We start from the raw sequence: 14226 nt of genomic DNA on the forward strand, positions 1-14226 counted from the left end.
ATCTATCACTCCATCCTCAGACCCAGAACAATATCAGGGTCGTTAAAGGTTCAATAGGGAAGTTTCAGCTGAAACTGGAGACAATAGATAAATATCTCCTCCTTCACACAGATATAAGGCAGTGTCCAGCAGGAGTCTGACCAGACCTGAAGCAGAATCTGACCAGACCTGAAGCAGAATCTGACCACAACTGAAGCAGAATCTGACCAGACCTGAAGCAGAGCCTTGGACGAGCAGAGAAACGTCTTCAGTCTGAGACGATTTGTCCAGTGACAGATTTTAACTTTGTCTTTTGGGTCAGACATGGACTGAGGGCCACAGTTTTATTTAATCATCATTTATTGATAAACTTCTTGTTTCATAGAAAACTTGAATGGAATCACTGCTGTGACCTCTGACCCTCAGGTGCGGGGGTCAGGGGTCAATGGTCGGGCCGTTGCCGTGGCGACAGATGGAGACAGCAGCATCAGGACCAGAACCGGACCCAGGTCTGGGGCTCAGTTCACTTTGGGATGACGGAAATCTCTCCCGGCGAATTTGGCTTTGTCCCCGAGCTCCTCCTCGATCCTGGGGTCACAGGTCAGAGGTCACAGGTCATTCATGTCATTAAAAAAAAATTATGTTCAAGTAAAACAAATGAGACACATGAACGAGTCTGAACTGACATCTGAATAATGTCACACACAAAACACAGAGACAAACACACACACAGACACAGACAGAGACAAACACAAAAACACACAGAGACACACACACACACACACACAGAGACAAACACACAGAGACAAACACAAAACACACACAGAGACAAACACACACCTCATCAGCTGGTTGTACTTGGCCAGTCTCTCTGACCTACAGGGGGCGCCGGTCTTGATCTGAAAACACAAAAATTGTTAAACCAGAGTAAATACAGGACTGACATCACAATCTGTGTGTGTGCGTCTGTGTGTGTGCGTCTGTGTGTCATTTACCTGTCCGGTGCACAGTCCCACCACCAGGTCGGCGATAAAGGTGTCCTCAGTCTCTCCAGAGCGATGACTCACCATCACGCCCCACCCACTGCTCTGAGCCAGCTTACACCTGCAACCAATCACAACACAGCTCACTACAGGCCCCACCCACTGCTCTGAGGCAGCTTCAGGCGCCCCCTGTGGACGGCTCTAGCGCCCCCTGTGGACTCACGCCTTGATGGACTCCGTCACAGATCCGATCTGGTTGACCTTGAGCAGGAGACAGTTACACGCCTTCTTCTCCACCGCCGTCTGGATCCTCTTGGGATTGGTCACCGTCAGGTCGTCCCCCACAATCTGATTGGACGAGAAACACAACCCTGTTTGACCGAGGAGGAGGAGGAGGAGGAGGTGGGCGTTATCTGTGCGTACACTATGGCTGTATGTGTGTTGTGTTACCTGTATGTCTGTGTGTGTGTGTTGTGTTACCTGTATGTCTGTGTGTGTGTGTTGTGTTACCTGTATGTCTGTGTGTGTGTGTTGTGTTACCTGTACGTCTGTGTGTGTGTGTTGTGTGTGTTGTGTTACCTGTATGTCTGTGTGTGTGTGTTGTGTGTGTTGTGTTACCTGTACGTCTGTGTGTGTGTTGTGTTGTGTTACCTGTACGTCTGTGTGTGTGTGTGTTGTGTTACCTGTACGTCTGTGTGTGTTGTGTTACCTGTATGTCTGTGTGTGTGTGTGTTGCGTTACCTGTATGTCTGTGTGTGTGTTGTGTTGCGTTACCTGTATGTCTGTGTGTGTGTGTTGTGTTACCTGTATGTCTGTGTGTGTGTGTTGTGTTACCTGTATGTCTGTGTGTGTGTGTTGTGTTACCTGTATGTCTGTGTGTGTGTGTTGTGTTACCTGTATGTCTGTGTGTGTGTGTGTTGTGTTACCTGTATGTCTGTGTGTGTGTGTGTTGTGTTACCTGTATGTCTGTGTGTGTGTGTGTGTTGTGTTGTGTTACCTGTAGGGGTGTGTGTGTGTCTGTGTGTGTTGTGTTACCTGTAGGGGTGTGTGTTGTGTTACCTGTAGGGGTGTGCGTGTGTGTGTTGTGTTACCTGTAGGGGTGTGTGTGTGTGTGTGTGTGTTGTGTTACCTGTATGTCTGTGTGTGTTGTGTGTTGTGTTACCTGTACGTCTGTGTGTGTGTTGTGTTACCTGTATGTCTGTGTGTGTGTGTGTTGTGTTACCTGTATGTCTGTGTGTGTGTGTGTGTTGTGTTGTGTTACCTGTAGGGGTGTGTGTTGTGTTACCTGTAGGGGTGTGTGTGTGTGTGTGTGTGTTGTGTTACCTGTATGTCTGTGTGTGTTGTGTGTTGTGTTACCTGTACGTCTGTGTGTGTGTGTTACCTGTATGTCTGTGTGTGTGTGTGTGTGTGTTGTGTTACCTGTAGGGGTGTGTGTGTGTGTGTGTGTTGTGTTACCTGTAGGGGTGTGTGTGTGTGTGTGTGTGTGTGTGTGTGTTGTGTTACCTGTATGTCTGTGGAGGCGGTGAACTTGGTCCAGTTCTCCCAGTCGTCCTGGTCAAACGGGTCTTCGATGGACAGCACTGAGGTCAGAGGTCACAGGAGACAGGGGTCACTAAGGTCATGGTCAGAGTAGGTCTCACCCCGCCCCCCTGGCCCGCCCCCGCCCCCTGGGCCCTGTCCCACTGGTCCCCGGGCCCCGCCCCCCGTCTCACCTGGGTATCCTTTGATGAAGCTCCTGTACAGGTCTCCGAGCGCCTCTCCGCTGATGTGGCGCGCCGGGTCGTCAGGGGACTTAAAGTCCAGGTCGTATTTTCCGCTGCGGTAAAACTCGGACGCCGCCACGTCCATCCCGATGATGATCTTATCGGGGTATCCGGCCTTATCGATGGCACTCTTCAGCAGCTCCAGGGCTGAAAGAACAAGTGTAATACCGTCACCGACCACAGGGGGCGCTACAGCCTGGAGGGTAATACTGTCACCGACCACAGGGGGCGCTACAGCCTGGAGGGTAATACTGTCACCGACCACAGGGGGCGCTACAGCCTGGAGGGTAATACTGTCACCGACCACAGGGGGCACTACAGCCTGGAGGGTAATACTGTCACCAAAGAAACTGAATATCCAAAGTCACACGTGTAAACAAATGTAAACACAAGTGTAAAGACACACACGTGTAAAAACATATAAACACAAACACATGTGTAAACACATGTAAACACAAACACACACACGTAAACAAATACACACACACAAACATGTAAACACGTGTAAAGACACACGTGTTAATACATATAAACACAAACATGTGTAAACACATGTAAACAAACACAAACGCACCCACGTAAACAAATACACACACACGTGTAAACACACACACACTCATTGATCCAGGTCTGACTCATGGACCTGTTTGTGGAGTAAAGTCTCACATGGAAACACTTTATATAAACACGTCTAAACCGCCACAGGAAGTGATCATGATGCACTTCCTGCTCCAGTTCTGTGTATAAACAGCGCCCCCTGTGTCTGCCCCTGTGTCAGACTCATTCTGGTCTTAAATGTTCGTATTAACCCTCTACATGATCCTGGGCTTTTTATTTCACTATTCGCTCCTGTTAGCGTTAGCAACAGGTTTGATTGACAGCGTTGCTAAGCGTCCGCTCCCTGTTAAACCAGTGGTGTGGGCTGAAGGGGCGTGGCCTTCATCATCCTCTCTCCTGATTGGCTCTGTGGTTGCTCTGACACTCGTGGTCTCTGCTCCAGCCTCATGTGGAGCTGTGGTGATGTCAGTGTGTGGTGGGTGTGGCCTACATGAGTTCTCCAGGATGTGTTCGCTTGTGCGTCACATGACTCACCCTCGTTGTTCTCCAGGATGTTTGGGGCGAAGCCGCCTTCATCTCCGACGTTGGTGGCATCTTTTCCGTATTTGGACTTGATCACGTTCTTCAGGTTATGGTAAACCTGCAGCCAATCAGAGAGCAGCGTTTAACAGAGCAGCCAATCAGTGGGCGGGGTCATGCACAGTGGGCGTTTACCTCTGCTCCGATCCTCATGGCCTCGTGGAAGTTTGCTGCCCCCACAGGAAGAATCATGAACTCCTGCATCGCCAGTTTGTTTCCAGCGTGACTCCCGCCGTTTATCACATTAAAGGCCTGGAACCATGAACGAGTCAGAACCGGGTTAGAACAAGGGCTAAACCGGGGCTAAACCGGGGCTAAACCGGGACTAAACCGGGACTAAACCCGGGGCTAAACCAGGGCTAAACCGGGGCTAAACCCGGGAAAAAAAAAACAGAGCTAAACAGGGACTAAACCCGGGAGTAAACACCGGAAAAAAACAGGGCTCTCCTGTTTATCATGTTAGGTCTGGAACCAAGATTCAGAACTAATCCCCCCCTCCGTCCGGCCTCTGTCCCCGCCCCGCCCTCTGTCCGGCCTCTGTCCCCCCCTCTGGACTCACGGGCACGGGGAGGATCACGTCCTTGTTGCCGGCGAGGTCGGCGATGTGTCTGTACAGAGGGACGCCCTTCTCCGCCGCGCCCGCCTTACACACCGCCAACGACACGCCCAGGACCGCGTTAGCACCAAACTGAGCTGAGGGTCAGAGAGAGGGGTCAGAGACAGAGAGAGGGGGGTCAGAGAGAGGTCAGGGAGGGCATCTGGCTTACACTTGTTCTCAGTTCCATCGAGCTCCAACATGAAGCTGTCGATCTTCTCTTGGTCCACGACGTTAAAGTTCTGCTCAAACACAAAAGTACTTCAGACCAGAAATACTGCAGTACACGAGCTCAGCACAGAGAGGAGGTGGACAAGTATTGGTGGTAGTAGTAGTAATAATAGTAGCAGTAGTACTAGTAGCAGTATTTCTCCATGTGTAGTTCTTGTACCTTCTCGATGAGTTTGGGAGCGATGTCTTTGTTCACATGATCCACAGCCTTTGTCGTCCCTGAAACAAAACCAGGAATGAAGAGAGATCGGAGCAGGAAGACGGGAGGACCGGAGCGGGGGACAGGAGAGGGAGGACAGGAGGACGGAAGCAGGAGGACAGGGGGATGGGAGTCTATAAACAGGACTGACCTTTGCCCAGGTAGCGGCTCTTGTCTCCGTCCCTCAGCTCCAGAGCCTCGTGGACTCCAGTGGACGCTCCGCTGGGAACAGCCGCTCTGAACAGACCTGAGGAAACACACGGGAATGAAACGCACAACACGTATACACACGACACACATACACACACACACACGACACACATACACACACACACACACACACACACACACGACACACAGGACACACACGGCACACATACACATGACACATACACGTATACACACACGGCACACATACACATGACACATACACATATACACACACGGCACACATACACATGACATACACACATATACACACACGGCACACATACACATGACATACACATATACACGCATATACACACGACGCATACACACACACGACGGATACACACACACACGACGGATACACACACACACGACGCATACACACACACACGACGCATACACACACACACACGACGGATACACACACACACGACGGATACACACACACACACACGACACAGACACACATATGGAACAGACACACTCTCGCCTGCAGTAGAGCTGCTGATCACTGATATCGATCTGAGTTTGTATCGGCCGATATCGATCACATGGACATAGTGAAGTAAACTTTTATTTGAAAATACTATAGGCTTTTGATGGTAGTACCTGAAGTGTTCATTCTTGCAGCAGCGCTCGGACCCACAGTATTCGTACCCACAGTATTCGTACCCACAGTATTCGTACCTTTAGCGGTCCACAGGTCGACCTCCACTGTGGGGTTTCCTCTGGAGTCCAGAATCTCCCGAGCGTGAATCTTTGTGATCGACATTCTGACTGAAACAAACAAAACAACAGTTTACCCCGGCTCAGTCCCACAGGAGTCCAGGTCCTGGTCCCACAGGAGTCCAGGTCCTGGTCCAGTCCCAGTCCGGTCCCACAGGAGTGCAGGTCCGGTCCCACAGGAGTGCAGGTCCGGTCCCACAGGAGTCCAGGTCCGGTCCCACAGGAGTCCAGGTCCGGTCCCACAGGAGTCCAGGTCCGGTCCCACAGGAGTCCCAGTCCAGGTCCAGTCCAGTCCCACAGGAGTCCAGGTCCGGTCCCACAGGAGTCCAGGTCCGGTCCCACAGGAGTCCAGGTCCGGTCCCACAGGTGTCCAGTCCCGGTCCCACAGGTGTCCAGTCCCGGTCCCACAGGTGTCCAGTCCCGGTCCCACAGGAGTCCCAGTCCAGGTCCAGGTCCGGTCCCACAGGAGTCCAGGACCGGTCCCACAGGAGTCCCAGTCCAGGTCCAGTCCAGTCCCACAAGAGTCCAGTCCAGGTCCAGTCCCACAGGAGTCCAGTCCAGGTCCAGTCCAGTCCAGGTCCAGTCCCACAGGAGCCCAGGTCCCGGTCCAGTCCCAGTCCAGTCCCACAGGAGTCCCAGTCCAGTCCAGTCCCAGTCCCACAGGAGTCCAGGTCCCGGTCCAGTCCCGCAAGAGTCCCAGTCCAGGTCCAGTCCCAGTCCCACAGGAGTCCAGTCCCAGTCCAGTCCCACAGGAGTCCAGTCCCAGTCCAGTCCAGTCCCACAGGAGTCCAGTCCAGGTCCAGTCCCACAGGAGTCCAGTCCAGGTCCAGTCCCACAGGAGTCCAGTCCAGTCCCGGTCCAGTCCCAGTCCAGGTCCAGTCCCACAGGAGTCCAGTCCAGGTCCCGGTCCAGTCCGGTCCCACAGGAGTCCAGGTCCAGTCCTGGTCCAGTCTGTTTTAGAGGAGAAGTTGACCTGCAGCTGCTGCTCTGCTCAGCGCCATCACAATCTCTGCTCTGGCCAATCAGAGCACAGTACCCGCCTCTCACCGTGCCACAGGCCAATCAGAGCACAGGACCCGCCTCTGACTGTGCCAAAGGCCAATCAGAGCACAGGAGCAGATATAACTCCACCCCCGCCCCTCTTTACTATCTCACAACCAATCAGAGCAGAGGACTGGCTCTAGCCCCAACCTCAACATGTGACCTGTGAGTCCTTCAGTCACGACTCCAAAGTCAAAGTACTCCATCCAGAGTAGTACTGCCAGAGTACTCCATCCAGAGTAGTACTGCCAGAGTACTCCATCCAGAGTAGTACTGCCAGAGTACTCCATCCAGAGTAGTACTGCCAGAGTACTCCATCCAGAGTACTACAAATGCACAGAATAAATCCTGTGTGTGTCAGATGCCTTCTCAGTGGGGGTGTGTGTGTGTGTGTGTGGGGGGGGGGGTGTGTGTGTGTGTGTGTCAGATGCCCTCCCTGGGATTCTTGGAGTACTTTAAAGGTCACAGGGCGCTCTTGTCTCTGAAGTGACCTTCGCTCTGAAACTGGACCTGTTTCTGCAGCACCAGGGAAAGGTCAAAGGTCACACACACTGTATACTGCAGTAGCGTAAAAGTACTACATGTACTTGAGTACTTTTATTTAACACATTTCAGAGTCAAGATTTCAAATGTGTAAAGCAGCTCATCCAAGAACCACAGAGGGCATCTGACGCGATCTGACACACGGGGAGGGCATCTGACACAATATGACACACGGGGAGGGCATCTGACGCGATCTGACACACGGGGAGGGCATCTGACGCGATCTGACACACGGGGAGGGCATCTGACGCGATCTGACACACGGGGAGGGCATCTGACGCGATCTGACACACGGGGAGGGCATCTGACGCGATCTGACACACGGGGAGGGCATCTGACGCGATCTGACACACGGGGAGGGCATCTGACGCGATCTGACACACGGGGAGGGCATCTGACGCGATCTGACACACGGGGAGGGCATCTGACGCGATCTGACACACGGGGAGGGCATCTGACGCGATCTGACACACGGGGAGGGCATCTGACACACGGGGAGGGCATCTGACACACGGGGAGGGCATCTGACACACGGGGAGGGCATCTGACACACGGGGAGGGCATCTGGCACATGGAGGAGGAGAGGAGGGGGAGAATGGGGCACGACCTGTGGCTTTTGAATGTCAAAGTTATAAAAGAGAGCGACCCCAAAAGAATGAGGAGAGGAGACGAGGAAGGAGAGAGGAGACGAGGAAGCAAGGAGACGAGGAAGCAAGGAGACGAGGAGACGAGGAAGCAAGGAGAGAGGAGACGAGGAAGCAAGGAGAGAGGAGACGAGGAAGCAAGGAGAGAGGAGACGAGGAAGCAAGGAGAGAGGAGACGAGGAAGCAAGGAGATGTGAAAGACAGATGAGGAACTGGAAGAGAAGAAGAGACAAAGCAGCAGAGGAGGAGAGAAAGGAGGAGAGAGAGGGAGGAGAGAGAGAGGAGACAGAGGAGGAGAGAGAGGAGACAGAGGAGGAGAGAGAGGAGACAGAGGAGGAGAGAGAGGAGGAGACAGAGGAGGAGACAGAGGAGGAGACAGAGGAGGAGACAGAGGAGGAGACAGAGGAGGAGACAGAGGAGCAGCTGTCCTGAGGGGACATTCCTCTGGCTCTGTGTTTAATCAATTCAAACAGTTGGACGTCTGGTTTTATAATCCCTGTTTTTACAGCTCTGAACGCGCCTCTCCACAGACCTGACTCACAACTTCACTCGTGACACCTGCTCATCTCCATGGAGATGGACCTCTACCTGGAATGTTTGGTGTAAGACTTCAGTTCCAAATGATGGCTTTAACTCTCCATAAAGACTCCACACAAATGTTCCACACTGAGGCTTTAAAACAGACATGTCAGGCCCGCGGGCCAAATTTGGCTCTTGATATAAATATATTTGGCCCGTGAGATCGTATCAAATATGTGTTAGAGCCGTCCCGCCGGCCGCCGAGCCACTACAGCACATGCACCTCTAATACTACGAGTCCCAGAATGCTTTGCAGGTGTGTTGGCCCCCTTCTCTTCTGTTGAGCCTGTGTCTCATTTAATCCACTCCCCAAAAACAGGCACAAGTTTAAATATTTAGGCCTGTGGTTTATCACAGTTTGAGTTTGACAGCCCTGATTTAAGAACGTCCTTTTATCTGTGCATTTATAGGCCTCAGGTCAGGAGGCTCAGGTCAGGGGAGGCACAGGTCAGGGGAGGCTCAGGTCAGGGGAGGCTCAGGTCAGGGGAGGCTCAGGAGGCTCGGGTCAGGGGAGGCTCGGGTCAGGGGAGGCTCGGGTCAGGGGAGGCTCGGGTCAGGGGAGGCTCGGGTCAGGGGAGGCTCGGGTCAGGGGAGGGTCTGAAGGTTGTGGTCGGGGGGAGGGTCTGGAGGCTCAGGTCAGGGGAGGTTCTGGTCGGTTCTGGAGGTTCTGGTCGGGGGGAGGGTCTGGTCGGTTCTGGAAGTTCTGGTCGGGGGGAGGGTCTGGTCGGGGGGAGGGTCTGGAGGTTCTGGTCGGGGGGAGGTTCTGGAGGTTCTGGTCGGGGGGAGGTTCTGGAGGTTGTGGTCGGGGGGAGGTTCTGGTCGGGGGGAGGGTCTGGAGGTGTCACCATGTTCACCGGTTGTGTCTTTCTGTCCTGTTTTAGAGTTGAGCTTCAATGAACTTTGACCTTTGTATAGAACGCGCACGCGCGTACTTCTGACGTCATGCCGTGTTTGATGCACATGCACGTGCTCCGTCGCCTCCCCGTGCACTTTGACCCTGGTTTCCTCTTCAACCTTCACAGGGTCAAACAGAACCACAAAACAACACAACCCCAAATGTACCAAAGTACACATGTACAAAAGTACAAATGTACCAAAGTACACATGTACAAAAGTACAAAAGTACAAATGTATCCCCACATCTGACCCCAACCCCCGATCACCACCGACCCCCGAGCGGCTCCTCGGTCTTCGGAGCCTGAAAGATTTAGAGCGAGTTTAGACCGAAAGGAAACACCGCCCCGCGTAACGAGCGGATTAAACGCGACTGGACACGGAGAACAGACCCGGACCAGAGCGGGACCAGAGCGGGACCAAAGCGGGTCCAGAGCGGGACCAAAGCGGGACCAAAGCGGGTCCAGAGCGGGACCAGAGCCAGGCCGAGGCGCTGGGCTCCGGGGTCGTACCTGAGCGTTTCCAGGCGGGTCAGGTGAGTCCAGAAGGTCCCGGTAGCAGGTCCGGAGTGGCGCCGGGAGCGCGCGGGGGCTATTTATAGACACTCCCTCAAAGAGCGCAGGGGCGGGGCTACGCACGCACTGAGGCACGCACTGAGGCACGCACTGAGGCACGCACGAGGGTCACCTGCGTAAGACACAAGTGTGACAAGATATGAACAAGTTATGATGAAGAAGAGCTGATAAAGAACTGAAGAAGAGCTGAGGAAGATCAGATGAAGAGCTGAAGAAGAGCTGAAGAAGAGCTGAGGAAGAGCTGAAGAAGAGCTGATAAAGAGCTGAAGAAGAGATGAAGAAGACCTGATGAAGAGCTGAGGAAGACCTGATGAAGAGCTGAAGAAGAGCTGAGGAAGAGCTGAAGAACAGCTGATAAAGAGTTGAGGAAGAGCTGAAGAAGAGCTTGTAAAAAGCTGAGGAAGACCTGATGAAGAGCTGAAGAAGAGCTGATAAAGAGCTGAAGAAGAGCTGACGAAGAGTTGAAGAAGAGCTGATAAAGAGCTGAGGAAGAGCTGAAGGAGAGCTGATAAAGAGCTGAAGAAGATCTGATGAAGAGCTGAGGAAGACCTGATGAAGAGCTGAAGAAGAGCTGAGGAAGAGCTGAGGAAGACCTGAAGAAGAGCTGATAAAGAGCTGAAGAAGAGCTGAAGAAGACCTGAGGAAGAGCTGAAGAAGAGCTGAGGAAGAGCTGAAGAAGCGCTGAAGAAGAGCTGATAAAGAGCTGAAGAAGAGCTGACGAAGAGCTGAAGAAGAGCTGAGGAAGAGCTGATAAAGAGCTGAAGGAGAGCTGAAGAAGAGCTGATAAAGAGCTGAGGAAGAGCTGAAGAAGAGCTGAGGAAGAGCTGATAAAGAGCTGAGGAAGAGCTGATAAAGAGCTGAAGAAGAGCTGAGGAAGACCTGATAAAGAGCTGAAGAAGAGCTGAAGAACAGCTGATAAAGAGCTGAATAAGAGCTGATAAAGAGTTGAGGAAGAGCTGAAGAAGAGCTTGTAAAGAGCTGAGGAAGACCTGATGAAGAGCTGAAGAAGAGCTGATAAAGAGCTGAAGAAGAGCTGATAAAGAGCTGAGGAAGACCTGATGAAGAGCTGATAAAGAGCTGAAGAAGAGCTGAAGAAGACCTGATGAAGAGCTGATGAAGAGCTGAGGAAGAGCTGAAGAAGAGCTGATGAAGAGCTGAAGAAGAGCTGATGAAGACCTGATGAAGAGCTGAAGAAGAGCTGATAAAGAGCTGAGGAAGAGCTGATAAAGAGCTGAAGAAGACCTGAGGAAGAGCTGAAGAATAGCTTGTAAAGAGCTGAGGAAGACCTGATGAAGAGCTGATAAAGAGCTGAAGAAGAGCTAAGGAAGAGCTGATGAAGAGCTGAAGGAGAGCTGAAGAAGAGCTGATAAAGAGCTGAGGAAGAGCTGAAGAAGAGCTGAGGAAGAGCTGAGGAAGAGCTGATGAAGAGCTGAGGAAGACCTGAAGAAGAGCTGATAAAGAGCTGAAGAAGACCTGAGGAAGAGCTGATAAAGAGCTGAGGAAGAGCTGAAGAAGAGCTGATAAAGAGCTGAAGAAGAGCTTGTAAAGAGCTGAGGAAGACCTGATGAAGAGCTGAAGAAGAGCTGATAAAGAGCTGAAGAAGAGCTAAGGAAGAGCTGAAGAAGAGCTGAGGAAGAGCTGAAGAAGAGCTGAGGAAGAGCTGATAAAGAGCAGAGGAAGAGCTGAAGAAGAGCTGATAAAGAGCTGAAGAAGAGCTGAAGAACAGCTGATAAAGAGCTGAAGAAGAGCTTGTAAAGAGCTGAGGAAGACCTGATGAAGAGCTGAAGAAGAGCTGAAGAAGAGCTGACGAAGAGCTGAAGAAGAGCTGATGAAGAGCTGAAGAAGAGCTGATGAAGAGTTGAGGAAGAGATTAAGAAGACCTGATGAAGAGCTGAAGAAGAGCTGAGAAAGAGCTGAGGAAGAGCTGAAGAAGAGCTGAAGAAGAGCTGAAGAAGAGCTGAAGAAGAGCTGATGAAGAGCTGATGAAGAGCTGAGGAAGAGCTGAAGAAAAGCTGATGAAGAGTTGAGGAAGAGATGAAGAAGACCTGAAGAAGAGCTGATGAAGAGCTGAAGAAGAGCTGAGGAAGAGCTGAGGAAGAGCTGAAGAAGACCTGAGGAAGAGCTGTAGTACTCTTACTTGAGTATTATTTGTATTGAAGTAGCAGTACTTTTTCTCCAGTACTATTTGGATCATAGTAGCAATACTGTTACGCGAGTACTGTTTGTACTGCAGTATCATCGTGTTACTGCAGTAAAAGTGCTGTTCCTCTTCCCTCTGAGTCTGAAGTGGCTGTTTATGGAACAATATGAAATGATCTGAACATTTGTGTTTGTGGCTCCTTCAGATCTGATTTATTTTGGCTCATTTTGTGGCTCATTTCATGTTTTGTTCCATGAGAGAAGAAGAGAACAGAGAGAACACACAAACTCCACACAGACACAGAGAGAACAAACTCCACACAGACACAGAGAGAACAAACTCCACACAGACACAGGCAGAACACACAAACTCCACACAGACACAGAGAGAACACACAAACTCCACACAGACACAGAGAGAACACACAAACTCCACACAGACACAGAGAGAACACACAAACTCCACACAGACACAGAGAGAACACACAAACTCCACACAGACACAGAGAGAACACACAAACTCCACACAGACACAGAGAGAACACACAAACTCCACACAGACACAGAGAGAACAAACTCCACACAGACACAGAGAGAACACACAAACTCCACACAGACACAGAGAGAACAAACTCCACACAGACACAGAGAGAACACACAAACTCCACACAGAGCAGAGGAGGAGCCTCTGAGGATCTGAGGGTGAAATATAAACAGACTGAGCTCCATGTTCCTCCTCAAACACTGGAGCTGTGTTTGTTTCATTCACATGTTTATTCGTCTGTTACATCTACAAAGATCAAAACACTCTGTTCCACCTTGTGATGTCATCAAGTGGTAGTTTTCATGTTAACTCCTCCTTTTACCTTTAGTTCAGTCGAGACTGAATCTGATACACTTCCTGTATCAGATTCAGTACTCTGACCCTTTGACTCTGACCCTTTGACTCTGACCCTCTGACTCTGACCCTCTGACTCTGACCCTCTAACCCTCAGACTCTGACCCTCTAACCCTCTGACTCTGACCCTCTGACTCTGACCCTCTAACCCTCAGACTCTGACCCTCTAACCCTCTGACTCTGACTCTCTGACTCTGACCCTCTAACTCTGACCCTCTAACCCTCAGACTCTGACCCTCTAACCCTCTGACTCTGACCCTCTGACTCTGACCCTCTGACTCTAACCCTCTGACTCTGACCCTCTGACTCTGACCCTCTAACCCTCTGACTCTGACCCTCTAACCCTCTGACTCTCTAACCCTCTGACTCTGACCCTCTGACTCTCTAACCCTCTGACTCTGACCCTCTGACTCTGACCCTCTGACTCTAACCCTCTGACTCTGACCCTCTGACTCTGACCCTCTAACCCTCTGACTCTGACCCTCTAACCCTCTGACTCTGACCCTCTGACCCTCTGACTCTAACCCTCTGACTCTGACCCTCTGACTCTGACCCTCTAACCCTCTGACTCTGACCCTCTGACTCTGACCCTCTGACTCTGACCCTCTAACCCTCTGACTCTGACCCTCTAACTCTGACCCTCTAACCCTCTGACTCTCTGACTCTGACCCTCTAACCCTCTGACCCTCTGACTCTGACCCTCTGACTCTAACCCTCTGACTCTGACCCCCTGACTCTGACCCTCTGACCCTCTAACCCTCTGACTCTGACCCTCTAACTCTGACCCTCTGACTCTCTGACTCTGACCCTCTAACCCTCTGACTCTGACCCTCTGACTCTAACCCTCTGACTCTAACCCTCTGACTCTGACCCCCTGACTCTGACCCTCTAACCCTCTGACCCTCTAACCCTCTGACTCTAACCCTCTGACCCTCTGATCCTGACCAGCAAAAATAAAAATGGGTAAATAAGTAAATAGTATATTTATCTACATTTTTTATGAGCCTTAAAAATTACGATTTATGAAAAAATTAAATTAAATTTGTGCTGTTTATTTTTATTATAAATCAGCTGAGGGCCGGATCAGGTC

General features: G+C 51.4%; 1 protein-coding gene across 2 annotated transcripts; it reads right to left on the reverse strand.

The window, feature by feature from the left end:
- Positions 1-321: 321 nt before the first annotated feature.
- Positions 322-10127, reverse strand: eno3 (enolase 3, (beta, muscle)). 2 transcript variants are annotated; one of them, XM_055229131.1, is made up of 14 exons: positions 10037-10127; positions 5785-5870; positions 5039-5134; positions 4849-4907; positions 4630-4699; positions 4422-4555; positions 3998-4114; positions 3818-3923; positions 2675-2872; positions 2466-2542; positions 1186-1310; positions 975-1083; positions 820-878; positions 322-567 (listed from the first exon to the last, which is right to left on the reverse strand). In XM_055229131.1, the coding sequence occupies exons 2-14, from the start codon at positions 5867-5869 to the stop codon at positions 498-500; spliced, it is 1305 nt and encodes a 434-aa protein (XP_055085106.1). In that variant the 5' UTR covers position 5870; positions 10037-10127; the 3' UTR covers positions 322-497. The 2 variants fall into 2 exon arrangements, with proteins under 2 accessions (XP_055085106.1, XP_033839773.1); XM_033983882.2 differs by having other exon boundaries at positions 5785-5874.
- Positions 10128-14226: the final 4099 nt, after the last annotated feature.

The sequence above is a fragment of the Periophthalmus magnuspinnatus genome, chromosome 18, assembly GCF_009829125.3.
Source record: "Periophthalmus magnuspinnatus isolate fPerMag1 chromosome 18, fPerMag1.2.pri, whole genome shotgun sequence".
NCBI lineage: Eukaryota > Metazoa > Chordata > Actinopteri > Gobiiformes > Gobiidae > Periophthalmus > Periophthalmus magnuspinnatus.

What these genes read in the sequence shown, in the direction of transcription:
- eno3 (XM_055229131.1), bottom strand. Translation starts at nt 5,869, where the DNA reads ATGTCGATCACAAAGATTCACGCTCGGGAGATTCTGGACTCCAGAGGA. An exon ending in CTTCATCAAAGGATACCCAG is followed by an intron (nt 2,543 to 2,674) that starts GTGAGACGGGGG and finishes CTCTGACCTCAG; the next exon opens with TGCTGTCCATCGAAGACCCG. An exon ending in CCGCCTCCACAGACATACAG is followed by an intron (nt 1,311 to 2,465) that starts GTAACACAACAC and finishes TCGTCCAATCAG; the next exon opens with ATTGTGGGGGACGACCTGAC.